The sequence below is a fragment of the Chiloscyllium punctatum genome, chromosome 37 (assembly GCF_047496795.1).
Source record: "Chiloscyllium punctatum isolate Juve2018m chromosome 37, sChiPun1.3, whole genome shotgun sequence".
NCBI lineage: Eukaryota > Metazoa > Chordata > Chondrichthyes > Orectolobiformes > Hemiscylliidae > Chiloscyllium > Chiloscyllium punctatum.
Genome location: NC_092775.1, coordinates 48,234,153 through 48,251,595, shown reverse-complemented (window position 1 = coordinate 48,251,595; position 17,443 = coordinate 48,234,153). Strand labels below are relative to the sequence as shown.

Below are 17,443 nucleotides of genomic sequence, written 5' to 3'. Positions count from 1 at the left end.
GGGAGAAATGCACTAGTTGTTTTTCTGAAAATTATGAACAGAAAATTTTAATAAAACTGAAGAGTAATATAAGCAGCCAGTATATGTCACCTCAAAATATCTAATCATCTGCAATTACTAACCTGGGTCAAATTCAAGACAAAAACAATTCCACATGACCATAAAATTCATTCAACTGGAAAATTCAGTAACCGGATAACTTATGGTTATATGAAACAATAGAATGTTAAATACAGGTACTGTATTGTTAACAGAAATAATATTCTTTAAACAAATAGAACATATGTTAAATATTATTGCAAGGAAATTTATCAAGTCAAATATCAAGAAGAAAATTAAACTACTGAGGTTGACTGAACTATATACAAGAACTTGAGGCATCAACGCATATTGTCTTTAGAAGTCACATGCCTTTGCAATGTTACAGGGCTAACAGACCACTTGGATGAGCTCCAGCATTTTTGAGATGTGAATCAAGAGAGTTGATAAAACTTATTAATGGAAGAATAAGCAGATTGTCATCTTTATAAACAACTGCCCTGCACACCCAGAGATCACTGGCCTGGACATTCTTGCATCCCAAAAGCACGGTCAAGCTCCAGTCAAAGGATCAGGGGTGATTCAGGGCCTAAACATCAACTGCTGATGGCAGCTGGTCTCTCAGGTTATTGAAGCCACTAATAAGCAGATATAAAACCTGACTATTCTAAATTCCAGGCGTGAAAGATGGTGATAGAGGCCACAATTGGCAACGGCTTCCAACTCGCTGGATTCAAATGGGCTTTGACCGTGCAAGATGCTGACAATGAGAGGAGCAGGATTGAGCCAACTAATCCAATGGCAAGAGTCTTTTCACTCTGGCATGGGAGGCAGTCATGGGAGTTCCAACAGGAACAACAATTGAATCTTACTCTGAGTGGATGGCATAACAGAAATTTCAAGTGAGGTGATCATAAGTCTGTATGTTCTTCAGCCTAGTCCAACAATTCTGAAAAGCCTGGTTATTATTCACCTGCTCTCATTTCCCTCGTTGAAGACAGAAAGACCAGAGAGATGCTCCAAGATTATTTAATGCAGTAGTAAATCAAGGAAACATGGTTGAATACATTGATGATATGGCAGATTGTATTGCCCTTGTCTGAACAAAGCAGAAAAAAAAATAACTGAATTTTTAAATTGCTAATACCCAACAATGTCTATTACTGTTCAAGATTCTGGATTAGTGGTGCTGGAAGAGCACAGCAGTTCAGGCAGCATCTGAGAAGCAGTAAAACCAAAGTTTCGGGCAAAAGCCCTTCATCAGGAATAAACGCAGAGTGCCTGAAGGGTGGAGAGATAAGCTAGAGGAGGGTGGGGGTGGGGAGAAAGTATCAGAGTACAATAGGTGAGTGGGGGAGGGGATGAAGGTGATAGGTCAGGGAGGAGGATGGAGCGGATAGGTGGAAAAGAAGATTGACAGGTAGGACAAGTCATGGGGACAGTGCTGAGCTGGAAGTTTGGAACTAGGGCGAGGTGGGGGAAGGGGAAATGAGGAAACTGTTGAAGTCCACATTGATGCCCTGGGGTTGAAGTGTTCCGAGGCGGAAGATGAGGCGTTCTTCCTCCAGGTGTCTGGTGGTGAGGGAACGGCGGTGAAGGAGGCCCAGGACCTCCATTACTGTTCAAGGTCATGCCATTCTAAGGTGTGAACAAATCTTTTAAAAATACATTTTTCATTCATTTTCTGCATCATCACATTTTCATTTTTCTAAAAATGTTTGTGGGTAAAATATGATTATATAGGGGCATCCTCAGACATCGCGAAGCCAAGTTTACACAAATTGATAGGCAATTTTTGAATTGCATTAGATTTTCTACCCTCTCAACTTCACTTAACATGGGGATTGACAGCAGCTGCATAAAAGCACAGAATTCTTTTCAGTTTGAAACTAGGATACCAAATGCTTTATCCAACTCAAAAAGTAGATGCACCCCATATTGGAATTGTATATATACCTGTATATTTTCTGGCCAATGCATGTACAAACATTCAACACATTTGCATTGAAATTCACTCTGCACTTGTATTACCATTCCCATATAAAGAATTTGAGTTACTCAAAGGACTTCAGAAGAACAGCCAATGCCTCTGGATATCACTAGGTTTCACTGAGAAGCAGAATATTTATAATAAAAGTAATACATCAATTTTATTATTGTTTTATGGAGAAAGAACATGTTGTGCACTTGTCACTTTTTCTTAAGTAAGCCTATACCCACAGCGATACTAGGGATAAAAATATTAACTGCACCTCATCTAATAATATCCACCTCACTTGGACGCTGTTCAAATTGTAATGAACACTTTTCTGTGTGTCAATCTATGATCCTTTTGATAATTAAAGTGAACGGATGGAAAATCCTGGTCATTTCAATGGGTTGTCAACCTGTCAAGATTGCCCAGAATTCTGCACAGTTTGATCTCCTGGACATTACGGTGAGCAATCAATGACAAAAATCTGAAGTGCTTTAAAAAAGTAGATGCTTTTTCTCCCTCTTATTTGAACACTTCTGTTCATTGTTGATGGAAATATTGGTCTGGAGATTGATAAAGACAGTTTAACAGGGCAAAGTAATTGCACGATGGCACTCCTGTGATAATACTTCCAACATACTTTCTTACAGATCTGGCAACTCTAGCTCTCAGCGCAACAGCTGAGCCAACACCACTGTAGAGTCAATCATGCATCATAATGATTAAGTAAATTGTTCTATTCGTACCAGTCCAATCTATATCTACATTAAAACCTAAATTTAAGGCAAGTGGAACACACTCAGAATTATAGACCAATCAGCAATTCATTGGTAATAGAAAATATAATGGAATCTCTACTATAAAAAAACAGAATAGAGAACATAAAAGGAGGTGAAATGTGATATGAAAATCAAAGTGGATTTTAGAAGCGAAAGAACTGCTTGATTGAAATCACTGACCTTTTTGAGGAGGGAACAGAAATAGTAGATTGGAGTGATGCACTGGGAATACTTTATCTTGATTTTCAAAGATGTTTGATATGATACCACATAATAAAGAAGGTCACATAACATGGAATGAGGAGGGAAGTAGATGGACAAATAGCTAATTGGCTCTGAGAAAGAAAAAAAAGTAGATAGAGGCAAAGTGTAGTTGGGGAGAAGTAGGAATTATGTTTGAGTCATAACCATTAGTTTTTTATGATGGCAGGACAGGCAACATTAGTGCATGGATGGTAACACCTTGCCTTCTTATACAGAAAGATTAGATCTATAATCCAGCAAGGTTTCATCCTACACAATGGCACAAAAAGCTGAAATATTGAAGTAATGAAGTCACTTTGGTGGTTTTTACACAACTACATTGGTCTTGACAGTAATAGAATGTAAACGAAAAGAAAACTAATGGTAACTAAATTCCAGCATGGAATCAAGATGGAGCACTTTCTGATTTGACCAAAACCTGCACTACCCATTGGTGCTACAAAAACGCCTTCGAGCTCACCTTCTCAAGACAGTTAAGACATCAACCACCTCCAGTATAAAGAAGAGGACTAATTCCAATTAAAGCACTGTAAATACCTGGAAACCAGGTTGGATAGGGATGCAGAGAATCAATAATAGGATGTCTCAATTACATCACAAGATCTGTTGCAGGACACAAGCACAAACCAATTCAAAGAGCGTGGGGAGCAGTCAGCTCTGACACTTTGATAAAAGAAATGCATAAATTATAATATGTTGACCATGGCCAAATTAGAGAAGACGTTCTTCAGTGTGAAGAGAATCAAAATTGCCTGACAAGACAGTCCAGTTCAAGATGCCGACAATTGACAACACCATGATGTCATCTCTGGGGGGGGGGGGGGGGGTGGCATCAAAGTCGAATTATTTGTAACCAGGTGGCATAAAGTTGGTAAACAAGACCACATGTTCAATGTACAGTATGCATTAACAATCATCACCTACTGTTTCTGAAGCAGAAGCAGAACATGATTTAGAAAATCACACAGAAGTTGAGGAACAAGATAGATAAGTGATAGGCACAAAAGTCAGAAAACCATTTATTCTTTTTATCTTACAAATCATTTGCATGCTGTATGATCATTTGTGAACTTAAAGTTTTCATGAAAAGTTAACTATTTAGTACTATTTAAGACAGAAGTATATGCCACTTTTGATACTAAAGGAAATTTCATTTCAATCAAAGCTGCTATTACCCACTTGCCATGTTTTGTCTGTTCTAGTTTTGTTTGAGCCACTATTGCACAGGTCACAGTGTCCTGTTACCAAGTAACAGCATGACTTTGCAAAATAAGTTTCTAACATGGCATTGACAAATTGTTGACATACTATTTTTATCTGATTAATTCTCAGTGTGAGATTACACGGGCTGCTATATATTATAGATTCTTTGTTTGTTTCTTGTGCCATTTACCCAAAGGAAGAAACTCAAGAAAAAGATTCAATACAAATACTGAAGGTATTGCTACTGCGTAACCTCATTTCCTAATAATAGGAGTGAGCAAAAATGAAAAATGAGCTGCTGGAAGTCAAAATGTAGCTCATGTGAAAATTTCACATGAAACATGCAAAAAAAACAAGTTACGTCTGGAAGGTAGGCCACCCCGTCATCCAGGATAAATGTTGGGATGAATCCGGCTCTCCTTGAATGGCTTGCCACATATTAATATTTTTTCAGAGGATGATTAATTAGTTTTGAGGTAGGTCTTCTGTCCATTTCAGGAAGGAAGCCCTGCCTCAGAGGTGTGGGTGGACTGGGGGCCAGCAGCAAAACCACAAGCAATGAACAGCACTGGTATCACAGCACCCATACAGAATGAGCAACCTCAGTCTCAAAATCCAGCTAAGTGCTGAATCTTGCCAGGACTGCAGGGTGCAAATCCGAAGGCAAAACGGTGAGTCAAAGTTGGAATGCACTGATTGGACAAAGGGGCCCAGGAAAGATGCAAAATCACCCTGATAACTTCCCCTTTTCAAGCCAGCAGTCCACAGGGTGAAACCTATCGCGCCGCACACTGAGCATAGGTCTCTTCCACTCTGTTAAATCACAGCAGCAGCGAAGGGATGAGGCCCTTAACTACAGATTAACTGATCTCAACTGGGCCAGGGATATGCAACTCACTAGATGTTTCCAGCCTGTAAAATTGTGGCAGCAGATTCCACTGATGGGACAGTACTCTAATTTACCGATCAACCCACCTGCTTTAATGCCCATGGGTAGACAATAAAATTCAGCACCAATAAGCTAAAAGGAATTGAGAATAGATCAGGGACACCAATACTTCAATCACTAAAGTAGTGACATAAACAAGTAAACCAAACTCTACAGCTTCCTTCTAGAGGGTTAGAGCTGAGAAATAAAGTTATGCTAAACTAGTAAACAATGTTTGTTAGACCACTCTTGAGGTACTGTATGTAATTCTGGTTGCCATGTAAGAAAAGTGATATTGAGGTACTTGAGAGAGTGCAAAGATGGACAACAAGAAAGTCACCAGGGATGAAGGATATGGCCAACAGAAGATGTTTTCTCCTTTTCTCTTCCCTTGAGAAGTGAAGGCCGAGGTGCAACCTAACTGGGATTGTTTTTTAAAATTGTGATGGATTTCAATACTGTGGAGAGAGAATATTTTCTCATGTGAGGACCAGCTAAACTAGAAACCATAATACAAGTCATCAAGAAAGCAAATAGGGAATTTAAAAAAAACTTTTACCCAGAGAGCGAAAAGGATGTGTTTGCTGCATCTATATTTGCTTCAAAGGGATGCTAGACCAGCATATGAGACAAACAGAAGAGAGTTAGAGCTCAATTAGGTTATAGTACTACAGCTGAATGAGGAAAAACAGGAGAAGGCTCAATTAGAGCATATTTGCCAGCATAGAACATTAAGCCTGCGTAGTGCTGTATAATCTTTAAGCCATTAACTAATACATAATACTAATGGTTCTCTTGTAATGAGCATTTTGACTTCTTAAAATTGCAGCAACAGTAGGTTAAGAATAGCAGCAAATGTTTGAATTATATCTTTAAAGATAACTTCCCCATGTTGTGAGAAGTGCCTAGTGTTAATAACTCAAAATAAAATCATGTACTAATCAATAAAATCCACATAAAGCTATTCTGAGGGCAACGCTAGGAAACAGTGCCATGTGCATCCTTGGCTTTGCCAATTTAATTAAACCCTGAATAAAAATTCAGATAACTAAATACTGGGTATGTATCACTCATATATAAGTTTTTTAAATGTGTTCATGTCCTTTTACATTTTCTGAATGTAATTAATTTGCACAGACACTGACACATTAGTCATATCAAACATTAAAGACCTTATATTTGATTTCCATCTTTTATAAAATAGGGAAAATGAATTAGGGAGATTTTAATTGAGGAGCTTACCATGAGCTTGCAGGACATTGGCAAATTTGCAGACCTGCTGCAAGAGTTCTTTGTAAGTTATTTGCATACAATCTCCAGGATCATTCCCCTCCCTGCAATCAAATAACAGAAAGTTATATTTCTACTAACCTTCTGCTATTTAACACTAAGCATCATGTGAATTAAGACACAGAATTAACAATAATTTACAAGAAAGTGGAAGTAACATTTATTGTTCAATAGATTTAAAAGGAAAAATATATCAGTATACAAGATCATGAATATCGTAAGTTGTAGGCTTTCTACCTCTTCGAATGGATTCCTGGTTGTGTCTATGATGTAGTAGAGAAGACAGGCGTTTTCAAACAGAAAAATTTGGCAACGGGCAGTGAATTTTGAGGGTGAAAATAGTTACCAACTCATCATTTTCTAGTAGCCCACTAAAAATTATAAGTAAAGCTTTGACATTATATCAGATACCCCATTTTGCCAGATGCAGAGGATTCAAATGGAATGAATATACAATTTGGGGAAAAAGCACATTTGCATACAAACCAGCAACAGGGTATGTTCCTCAAGACTGCTCTGATATTCAAGATGATCGTGGCTGACCTGATTACTCCACATTTCTGCCCACCCGAATGACCTTGCAGCCCCTTGTCAATCAAGGGTCTACCTCTGTCTGAAAAATATTCATGTACTCTGTTTTCACTACAGTTTGAGGAAGGGCATTCCAAAGACATATGGCTCTTAAGGACATAACTTTTCACCTCTGTCTTAAAAAGGGCAATCCTTTAATTTTAAAAACAGTTCTAGATTCTCCCACAGGAAGAAACATCTTTTCTACATTTGCTCCGTCAAGTCGAATCAGGATCCTCCATGTCTCAAATCATAGAATCCCTACAGTGTGGAAACAGGCCATTTGGCCCAACAAGTCCACACTAACCCTCTGAAAAGTAAACCCCCCCGCCCCACCTCTCCTCCTCCCAGACCCATCCCCTTACTACTCTACCTTGACTAATGTGCTTAGCCTACACATCCCTGAACACTATGGTCAATTCAGCATGGCCAATCCACCTAACCTGCACATCTTTGGATTGTGGAAGGAAACCACAGCACCCAGAGGAAACACACGCAGACATGGGGAGAATCTGCAAATTTCACACGAATCGAATCCAGGTCCCTGGTGCTGTGAGGCAGCAGTGCTAACCACTGAGCCACCGTTCTGCCCCAGTGGCCTCTTGCTTTTCTAGACTTCGGCAGATAAAAGCCCACCTCTATTTAGACTTTCCTCAAAGGACAACCCACCCCTTCCAAGCACTAGACTAGTGAACCTTCTCCAAGATGTTTCCAATACATTTCCATTCTTCCTTACTTACTAAGACCAATAGTATACACTGACTACTCGATGTGGTCTCACCAAAGCCCTGTAAAACCGAAGCATTTGTACCTAATAAGCTCTTTGTAAATCTCCAAACCTTAACTGCGGATGGTACAGCAAAATGTATAAGCAAACTGGAGAGATATTGCAATAACACGCAATCCCATTGCCTTTAAATGCAGCTGTTCGCTAAAAATTAAGTAGTCATTAAAATAAAGCAGAAGGTAATTCCTGTATTACATTAATCTTCTGCATTCAGTTCTGTGGCACACCTGATTTGAGGAAGTTTTAGTAATGTGGTGGCAAATAGTAAAAAGCAAATCAAAGAGTTGCATTATGTCATGGGCAGGGGAGGGGGGAGTGGGCCTTGTCAACCTTCCTGAATATCCGACACTCAGGAGTAAATTTTCCTCACTCCCTTTGTTAGGGGGCTTGAGGCTGGTGGAAGAATGGGGGTAGCAGCATTGTGACAGCTCCTCAACACATTCCTGCCTCTTGGGAACATGCCCAGAGTGTGTTGGGATCTAGATTGGCTGGTGAACCCAAGGGATGAAGTGCCCATTGGAGGCAGTTTTGTGAGGTATCCAACATTTTCCAATGGCTGACCAGAACCTCAAACATGTCAAGATCCCTTGCTTAATGGAGCTGGCCTTCAGCAGTAGTCCAGGCAGCCACCTAAGACTGAGGCTCCATTCAATGGGGAAGACAACATGGTAATAAATGGCCTCAACCTTGGCAGTACTCATTATTGTTGGAGTGCTTTAACCTTCTTGTCTAACAATCCTACACATATACGTCATCTTAAATCCACCACTTGTCAACAGGGCACAGAGAAGCCCTAACGTTTCCCTACATATCTTAGGAATGCCCGCTGCTGAATGGACCAGCAGCAATAGGGGTCTGCCTACCACCTTAATAGGATAGTGTACATAGGACTGGATAAAGTGGGAGAAAGCATCCAAAAAAATGCAATTTCAGCCTAGCTGCTGGCAAGTGCAAACTCCAGACTGTTTTTAATGGAGAGTTTCTCCCATTTCACGCTTTCTCTGAATATTACAAATCTTGATAATTTCAGTTAACTAACAAAAAAGAATTCAACTTATATAATCAAACATTCAGGTGGGAAATACAACTGTAGCAAAGGACTGCAGATAAAGCTTAGTTAGATTACAGTTTCTGACTACGTTTCTACAAGTTTCAGAAGTCGAAGAGCAGTTTATGCAATGTTTCACTGAAGCACACTTTCAGCTTCCTTACAATATAACAGTGACTAATTATAAAAAGAATTAACACAGAGCTCAATGGTTTAGGATGCTGTGAGACGGACAATGGAGATTTCAAGAAGTAAAGATAGATAAGGATGTGGAGTGATGTGTATCAACTAAGAAAGTCTAATTTTATCAAGTATGGTTGTCTTCAGTCTTTTTAGAGAATTTTTTTCTTAAAGGTTACGGCCACATTTACTTCAACTTGCCCCTTAGGTCTCTTTTATATCTTTCCATTCACCCTAAACCTATGCCCTCTAGTTCTGGACTCCCCAACCACAGGGAAAAGACTTTGCCTATTTACCTTATCCATGTCCCCCATAATTTTGTAAACCTCTATAAGGTCACCGCTCAGCCTCCGACACTCCAGGGAAAACAGCCCCAGCTTGTTCAGCCTCTCCCTATAGCTCAAATCCTCCAACGCTGGCAACATCCTTGTAAATCTTTTCTGAACCCTTTCAAGTTTCACAACATCTTTGCAATAGGAAAGAGAACAGAATTGCACACAATATTCCAACAGTAGCCTTACCAATGTCCTGTACAGAGGGTGGTACATGTATGGAATGAGCTGCCAGAGGATGTGGTGGAGGCAGGTACAATTGCAATATTTAAGTGGCATTTGGATGGGTATATGAATAGAAAGGGTTTGGAGGGATATGGGCTGGGTGCTGGCAGGTGGGACTAGATTGGGTTGGGATATCTGGTCGGTATGGACAGGTTGGACCAAAGGGTCTGTTTCCATGCTGTAAATCTCTATGACTCTATAATCAACTCATTGCCCCTGTTAATTGCAGAATCCACACCACAATGGCCTGAAAACGAAATCTCAGCTCTGACACTGAGGTTTCTTCCATTTCAGTTTTTTGCTTTGGAATCATACTCAAGAACTGGACAAGCCACATTCTGAAATTCTCCACCTCCTTTCTGTCTCCTATTTTCCTTCAAGCCCATTCTAAAATCCCATCTCAAGGTCTTATTACCTCCTTTTTTGGCTCAAAGACCAGTTTTATCTCAGGAAGTCTCTGAGAAGCCTTGTGATGTTTTTCCATGTTATAACTTTTAAACAGGAACAGGAGTAGGCCATTCAGCCTTTCGAGTCTAACTGTCCAGTGCAGTCCCTTGTTTGGAATTTCACGCCATACCTTTTGATCTGTTAGCCCTAAGATCTATATTTAAGCCTTCTTGAAAGCATTCAAATGTTTTGGCTTCAATCACTTTCAGCACCAGCGAATTCTACAGGCTCGCCATTCTCGTCATGAAAAGAATTTTTCCTTACCTCAGTCCTGAATAGCCTACCCCATAACCTTAGACTGTGAACCCTAGTTCTGGACTCCCCAGTCATTGGGAACATCCTTCCTGCCTGGCCTAGTCCTATTAAAGTTTTATAGATTTTTATGCAATCTCTCCCTCTTCTTAACTCCAGTGGATATACAGTAATCCTGTTTGATCCAGTCCCTCTTCCGAAGTCAGCCCTGCCATCCGAGGTATTGGTCTGGTAAATATTTTTCTTACATTTTCCACAGCCAGAGCATCCTTCCTCAGATAAGGGATCAAAACTGCACACAACATTCCAGATGTGTTCTAACCAAGGCCCTGCACAATTGCAGCAGTTCCTGGGGGCAGCATGGTAGCACAGTGGTTATCAATGCTGCCTCACAGCACTGGGAATTTGATCCCAGCCTCGGGCAACTGTCTGCGTGGAATTTGCACATTCTCCCCATGACTGTGTATCTTTCCTTCAGGTACTCCGGGTTCCTCTCATTCTAAAGATGTGTCGGTTAGGTGGATTGGCTATACTAAATTGCCCATAGTGTCTACAGATGTGCAGGCTAGGTGGATTAGCCACAGAAAATGCAGTGTTACAGGAATAAGGTAGGAGGGTGTGTCCGGGTGGGTTGCTCTTCAGAGGATTGGTGTGGACTTGATGGGCTAAATGGCCTGCTTCCAATTTGTAGAGATTCTATGATACTGAAATCTACTCACTATGAAGCCCAATATACCATTTGCTTTCTTCACCGTCTGCTGATCCTACACACTATCAGATGTTTCTTTAACAAGGCACCAAATAATAAATAACTGAATATGGAACGCAATATAAAGAATGCCAGGACCCAAGTACCAGTAAGAAAACATGGAAGAAAAGTCAATACCAATTAATTTGTACTTAATGCAAAACTCATCTGAATTTCTCAGAAGTCTAATACTTACATGCTATGGTATTTGTAAAATCATACAAATATAAAAGTTGGATAAAGGTAAAAATTGTAGAAAATTATCACCAAAAGGAAAGATTAGAATTGATTTTGTTTTAAGTCAGGTTTTTAAAATCAAACTTTTAAAGCGGGGTGAGTTAATTCCAGTTTTATTACTGAGATAACAGATAATAGCGAAATGGTTATGCTATTAATAATGAATCACAGAAGAGAAAGTATAAAAATGTGACGTACATCCACCCATAGAAAGAGATACTGAATCACAGAATGGTTACAGCACCAGAGGCCATTCAGCCTACTGTGTCTGTGCTGCCCTCTGAAGGAGCAATTAACCTAGCTCCATCCTCCTGTCTTTATCCCACCACTTTCTTTTTCAGATAATGATCTCACTTTCTTTTGAAAAAGCTAATTTAAACAAGCCTCCATCATTCTCAGGCGGTGCAATGCAGATTTCTACCACTCATCACCTCAAAAACATTTTCATGTTGCCATTGTATCTTTTGTCAATTATCTTAAATTTACGCACTTCACTTCTCAATTCCCACTGGGAACAATTTCTTCACAGTTACTCTGCTCAGACCCCTCATGAATTGGAATACTTCTATCAAATCTCCTTTTAACCCTCGATTCTCCAAGATGATTCCCAATTTCTATATATAAATGAAGTTCCTCATCCCTGGAACTATTACCATGAATCTTTGCTGCATCTCCCTAATGTCTTCACTTCATTCCTATTATACATTTGGAAAACTAAGAAACGTAGTGGCTAAAATATAAAGTTTGCGTGTTTTCGTCACATCAGGTAACGTTTCTCATAAACAAGTAGATAAAGCACACAGAGCTTGATGATAGTACCATCAAGTGTAGCAATTTTAATATACTTGTTAACTTCATTACTACCAACTTGATATGCTCTTTCATCAAAGAATTTCAAATGAGACACTGAGTTTGTCCAAGGCAATGCCCTATGGGTAGTAATAAAACTTCAGAATCAACAAAGACTTCTTTTGCATGCGTCCTAACAGATGGCTCATGAGCAGAACTGGCAAAGGCTTCTAAGCAGGTAGCTGGTTCACTCACCCACTGGAATGACTTATCCAAGAGAAAAATCAATTGGCAAATAGGGAGAAAAAAACTGCAAGATGGGTAAAAATGAAAATGCAAACACAACATATGGACTATTCATTATTGATTACTCACTTACTGTGGCTACCATCCAAACGTGCTTGCATAGCTTTTGTAAGTAAGATGCACAAAAGTTTGCTCCAAATCACAGGTTTATAATACCACTGTACTGAAAAGGCATTTAACATTACATGCATTTCTTTCCCATGTCCACACAACAACATCGGATAAAATTCAAAATTTAACGTCATTCATGTCATTGACTAGCCTTTGAGTGACAATTTCCAACAGGCAGAGGCTAGCCAACTCTTCTTGACATTCAGTGGCATAGTCAACACTGAACAGTACCACCAGCATCCAAAAGCTTCGCAGTGATTGAAACTTAACTGCAGCAACTACTGTGGCTACAAGAACAGGTCAGAGGCTGAGTATTCTATTGCAAATATCTCAGATCATGACACCTCAGATCCTACGTAGCAACCCATAAAGGCACAAGTCAGAAGTGTGATGGAATACTTTTCAATAGCAAGGATGATTGCAGCTGAAATGATTCTCATAAAACTCAATGCTATCCAGGACAAAGCAATCTTCTTGGTTAGCACCCTAATTACCACCTTAAACATTCATCTCCTGCACAATCATGACAAGGAGGCTGTAATGCAGCATTTAATAAATGCACTTCAGCAATCCAAACTCTTGACTTCTACCACCAAGACAGACAAGGGTAGCTAATTAATCGGAACACCACTACCTACAAGTTTCCCTCCCATTCGCATAATGTCTTGGACTTGGAAATATATTTCTGTTCCTCCTTTATCAGTATATCAAAATCCTAGATTTCTTTACTGAATAACACCTTGGGTGTAACACACAGACTTCAGTTGATCCAGAAGGCAACTCATCATCACTTCCCAAAGGCAATTAGGAATGAGCAAAGAACGTCGGCTTTGTCATGACACCCACATCCAATGATACATTTTGAAATTTTTTATAAAACGTTTTATGCTGTTTCACAAGTTTTCTTCATTAACATATTAAAATAAGCATGGAATACAAGGGAGCAATCTAATGGAAACAAAATTAGCTTGATGGTGGGAGACAGAGGGTGGTGGCAGAGGGTGTTATTTTTGCACAGGAGGTCTGTGACAGCTGCAAGGATCTGTGCTGAGTCCACTGCTTTTCATCATTTATATAAACAAGTTGGATGTGAATATAGAAGGCAGGATCAGTAGGTTTGCAGATGACACCAAAATAGGTCGTGTAGTGGACAGTGAAGAAGATTATTTCAGAGTACAATGGAGCCTCGATCAGATTGGCCAACAGACCAAGGAGAGGCAGATGGAGTTTAGTTCAGATAAATGTGAGGTGTTGCATTTGGGAAAGCAAACTAAAGCAGTTAATGTTAGGGCCCTGGGAGTGTTTCTGAACAAAGAGGCATTGGAGTGCCAGTTCATAGTTCCTAGAAAGCAGTGTTGCAGGTAGACAGGATAGAGAAGGTGATGTTTGATACATTTGCCTTTGTTGGTCAGTACATTGAGTATAGGAGCTGGGAGGTCATGCTGTGGCTGTGCAGGATATTGATTAGGCCACTTTTGGAATACTGCGTTCAATTCTGGTCTCCCTGCTATAGGAAAGAGGGTGTGAAACTTGAAAGGATTCAGAAAAGATTTAAGGATTTTGCTGGTATCAGAGGGTTTGAGCTACAGAGAGAGGCTGAATAGGCTGAGGCTTTCAAATCAGTGACTCTGATTTCTCTTTGCTCTGAAGGAGGGTTACTGGATCCAGAATGTTAACTCTGATTTCTCTCCACTGATGCTGCCAGACCTGCTGAATTTTTCCAGCAATTTCTGTTTGTCATGAAATACTCTCACTTACCTGGACGGTTCCAACTCCAACAACACTGAAGAACCTTGACCCCTTCTAGGGCAAAGCAGCCCACTTGATTGGAGCCACACCCACAAGCATCCATTCCATCCATCACTGATGCACAGTAGCAGCAGTGTGTATACTATCTATATGATGCACTGCGGAAAATCACTTAAGACAGCACCTTCTAAACCCACAACGATCCCATCTAGAAGGACAAGAGCAGCAGATATCTGGGAATATTACTTGCAAATTCCCCACCAAGCTACTCACCACCTTGACTTGAAAATATATTGCCATTCCTTCACTGTTGCTGGGTCAAAATCCTGAAATGCCCTTCCTAGTGGAATTGTGCATCATCCTACAACACTTCGTCAGCAAATGGTTCAAGAATGCAGCTCGCTACTTAGCTTCTCAAAGCCAACTATGGATAGGCAATAAATGATAGCCAGCCAGCAACACCCACATCCCATGGAGAGAATAAAAAGAAATTTCTGAAAGACACCTTTATAATTTCAAAATGACAATTTTAAGTACCAGAAAACGTCAAGTCGAATATTGCTGTATCAAATCAATTTACTTCGCTTCTAGCCTGAAATATCTAATTTCTCAGCTTGAAAAATATTTCTACTCAAAATGATCAGAAGTATAGAATGGGCAACCTGTACATTGTCTGTTGAATATAATTCAAGCAAAATTCACTTTATCCAAAAAAAATCAGTTTTAGATCATAAAACAAGTGTAGTCTGTTCATGAGAAATGCTTTGAGATGGTAAACAAACAAAGTATTGGGAGAAGTATAAAGTAAATCAATGCAATCTTGCTATAACAAAGTCTTGATTGCATTGGTAATGACAGAGTCAATAAACATTTTTTCCAGAAATTTAAGGATGTATCTGCAAAGGGTACTGTATCGGATCTAATTTCCAAATATGTTATCCATTCATGGAGCCAAGTCTGGCTCTTTGATAACAACACAGCTCAGACATTATTTTCTCCTTCTACTACAGTGGAAAATACATTTCCTGAGGGATAAGCGAAAGGTCTAGTCTCATTCCAGATCAAATAAACCCCACTACTAGTCACTGACAGGGCTACTACAACATTAGAGGGTTAACAATGTTCTCTTCTGGTTACCATGTCAGTGAATTTCGAAACAAGATATTTGAACAATTTACAACAGTTCAAATTTCTCATCAAGGTGAACGCAAAGCTTCCCTCAGGAAAACTAAACCTGACTCAACAATTATTTCCTGCTCATCTTCTTTTTCACAGATCTACTCATTCATGACACTTAAGGTACAGTCCATTCTGCTATAACACGGTAGTTCCATTCTCATGCAATTCCGTGTTATAAGAAAATCATATAATAGCAGTACCATGTAAACTAATGGGGTCAGAATCATGTTATAACCAACACACGCTTTAAAAGTTAATACTTTAGAAACAGTAACCTCAATTCGTCAACTGTGTTATAGCGAATTTGCATTTACGAAACGCACATTATAGCAGAATGACCTGTACTTCACTTATAAACAATAAAAACACATTCTGCACAAAACTCAAATATTCAGAATCCATAATCCAGATAAATATGTTAACATCCACATGAATATATTACACATCATTCTTTTTTTTTGTGGTGGTTATGGCTTGAATTCAGGGAGAACACTAATTCTAGGGTTTTAATCAATAAAGCTAGAGGCAAGTGGAAGTGGGAGTTTATCAAGTCGAATGAATTTTATTGCAAAGTTTGACAACTTTATAATGTTTTGAATACATTATAAACATACAAATTTAAGATCAATCTTCCTTGGATCATCAGATAATGTAAGCCTTAGACAGAAAATAAAACAGAAATTTCACCACATATATGCTCAAGTTTTCCATTAAGGTGATACCATGGTTTATAAAACGGCAACAACACAAGTTAGTTCAGCTGGTGTATTATACATTTGTTGCAGAATTAAACCAACAGTTGTATCAAGTTTATGAGAGTGATGCCACTCAATTTGAAATTCAGCATTCAAGCTATATTTAAGCAATTTGATACTCGATCCAGTACAACAGCTGAAGGTAATTCAATGCATGATGTAACCAATGAATGACATTACATAATACCAAGTGAAATTGCTCTGAGCAGAAGTACATTGTATTTTGTGCCATATTCTAAAACGTGGTAGCTCTGAAATTAAAAAGGTATATAGCTCACTTGGTGCTTATACTGTTAATTATGGACATAACTTTGTGTCTAGATCAGTGGGCAAATACTACAAGTTCAAGAAATCATGGGGAGGTAAAGGAAAAAGTCTGTTTTCGTCAAGCTTACTGCAGGACAGTGCAGTGACCAGAAACTCATCACAACTTACAATTCATGGGATTCCTCTTCCTCACCACAAACAGTTGACCAATTATAACAGCACTTGTTCTTCGCCAACTGCAATTTTTCAGCAAATTTTGGAACAAAGAGGGTAAGAAATAATGAGTGGAAAGTCAGTGCTTTCAAAGATAGCTTTTAATTGTTGTCATCATGGCTCATTTGGCAACACTTGAGGCTCCAATTCAGAAGCTTCAAATCCCATTCAAAATCTAAAGCAAAACATTCTAGGTCATCACTCCAGTGCAGTACTGAAGCAGATGCATTGTTGAATGTAACTTGGTGAGTTATGTCTTCTCCATTCCAACATAAATAAATTTTTCAAAGTAAATTAATTATTGACAAACAGCATTTTTGGCAACAAACAATTTGTTATAAATGTGGAGTCTTAATCTTTCATTTTAATAACTTATAGTCTGTGATCATAACCATTTATATTGGTAACCTATTTTTCTAATCAACCTGTTCAGAGATGTTATTATCCACCTATGGTGCAGGTGGTACCTGAACCCATGCCCCTGGTCCAGGGATAGGGTCATTACTACTTCACCACAAGAGAAATATGTATCCATTTTTGTACTGAGCAAGCCAGCAGTCTATATCTGTAGCATTTTTGAAACACAGTTCAGAGAGTTGCTAGGTGTCAATATTCCAACAATTATTCCTGCCCAACAATTTTGAAATGGGATTATTGTAATGTATTCAACAGGCCACTCAGGACAGTACAGGAGTCAGTGTAAAGGAATTCAAAGGTCACAAGCAGTTGGGTAAAGGGGCAGAACATAGATTCCACATTAGGAGTGCTGT

At 39.2% G+C, this 17,443-nt stretch overlaps 1 protein-coding gene across 3 annotated transcripts in view; it reads right to left on the bottom strand.

The window, feature by feature from the left end:
* LOC140463092 (acetyl-coenzyme A synthetase, cytoplasmic-like) overlaps positions 1-17,443 on the bottom strand; it is a 77,348-nt gene that overhangs the window by 44,913 nt on the left and 14,992 nt on the right. For all 3 annotated transcript variants that reach the window (XM_072556802.1, XM_072556803.1, XM_072556804.1), the window contains exon 3: positions 6,431-6,522. In XM_072556802.1, coding sequence (XP_072412903.1) covers positions 6,431-6,522 — 92 coding nt within the window. The remainder of the gene's footprint in view (positions 1-6,430; positions 6,523-17,443) is intronic.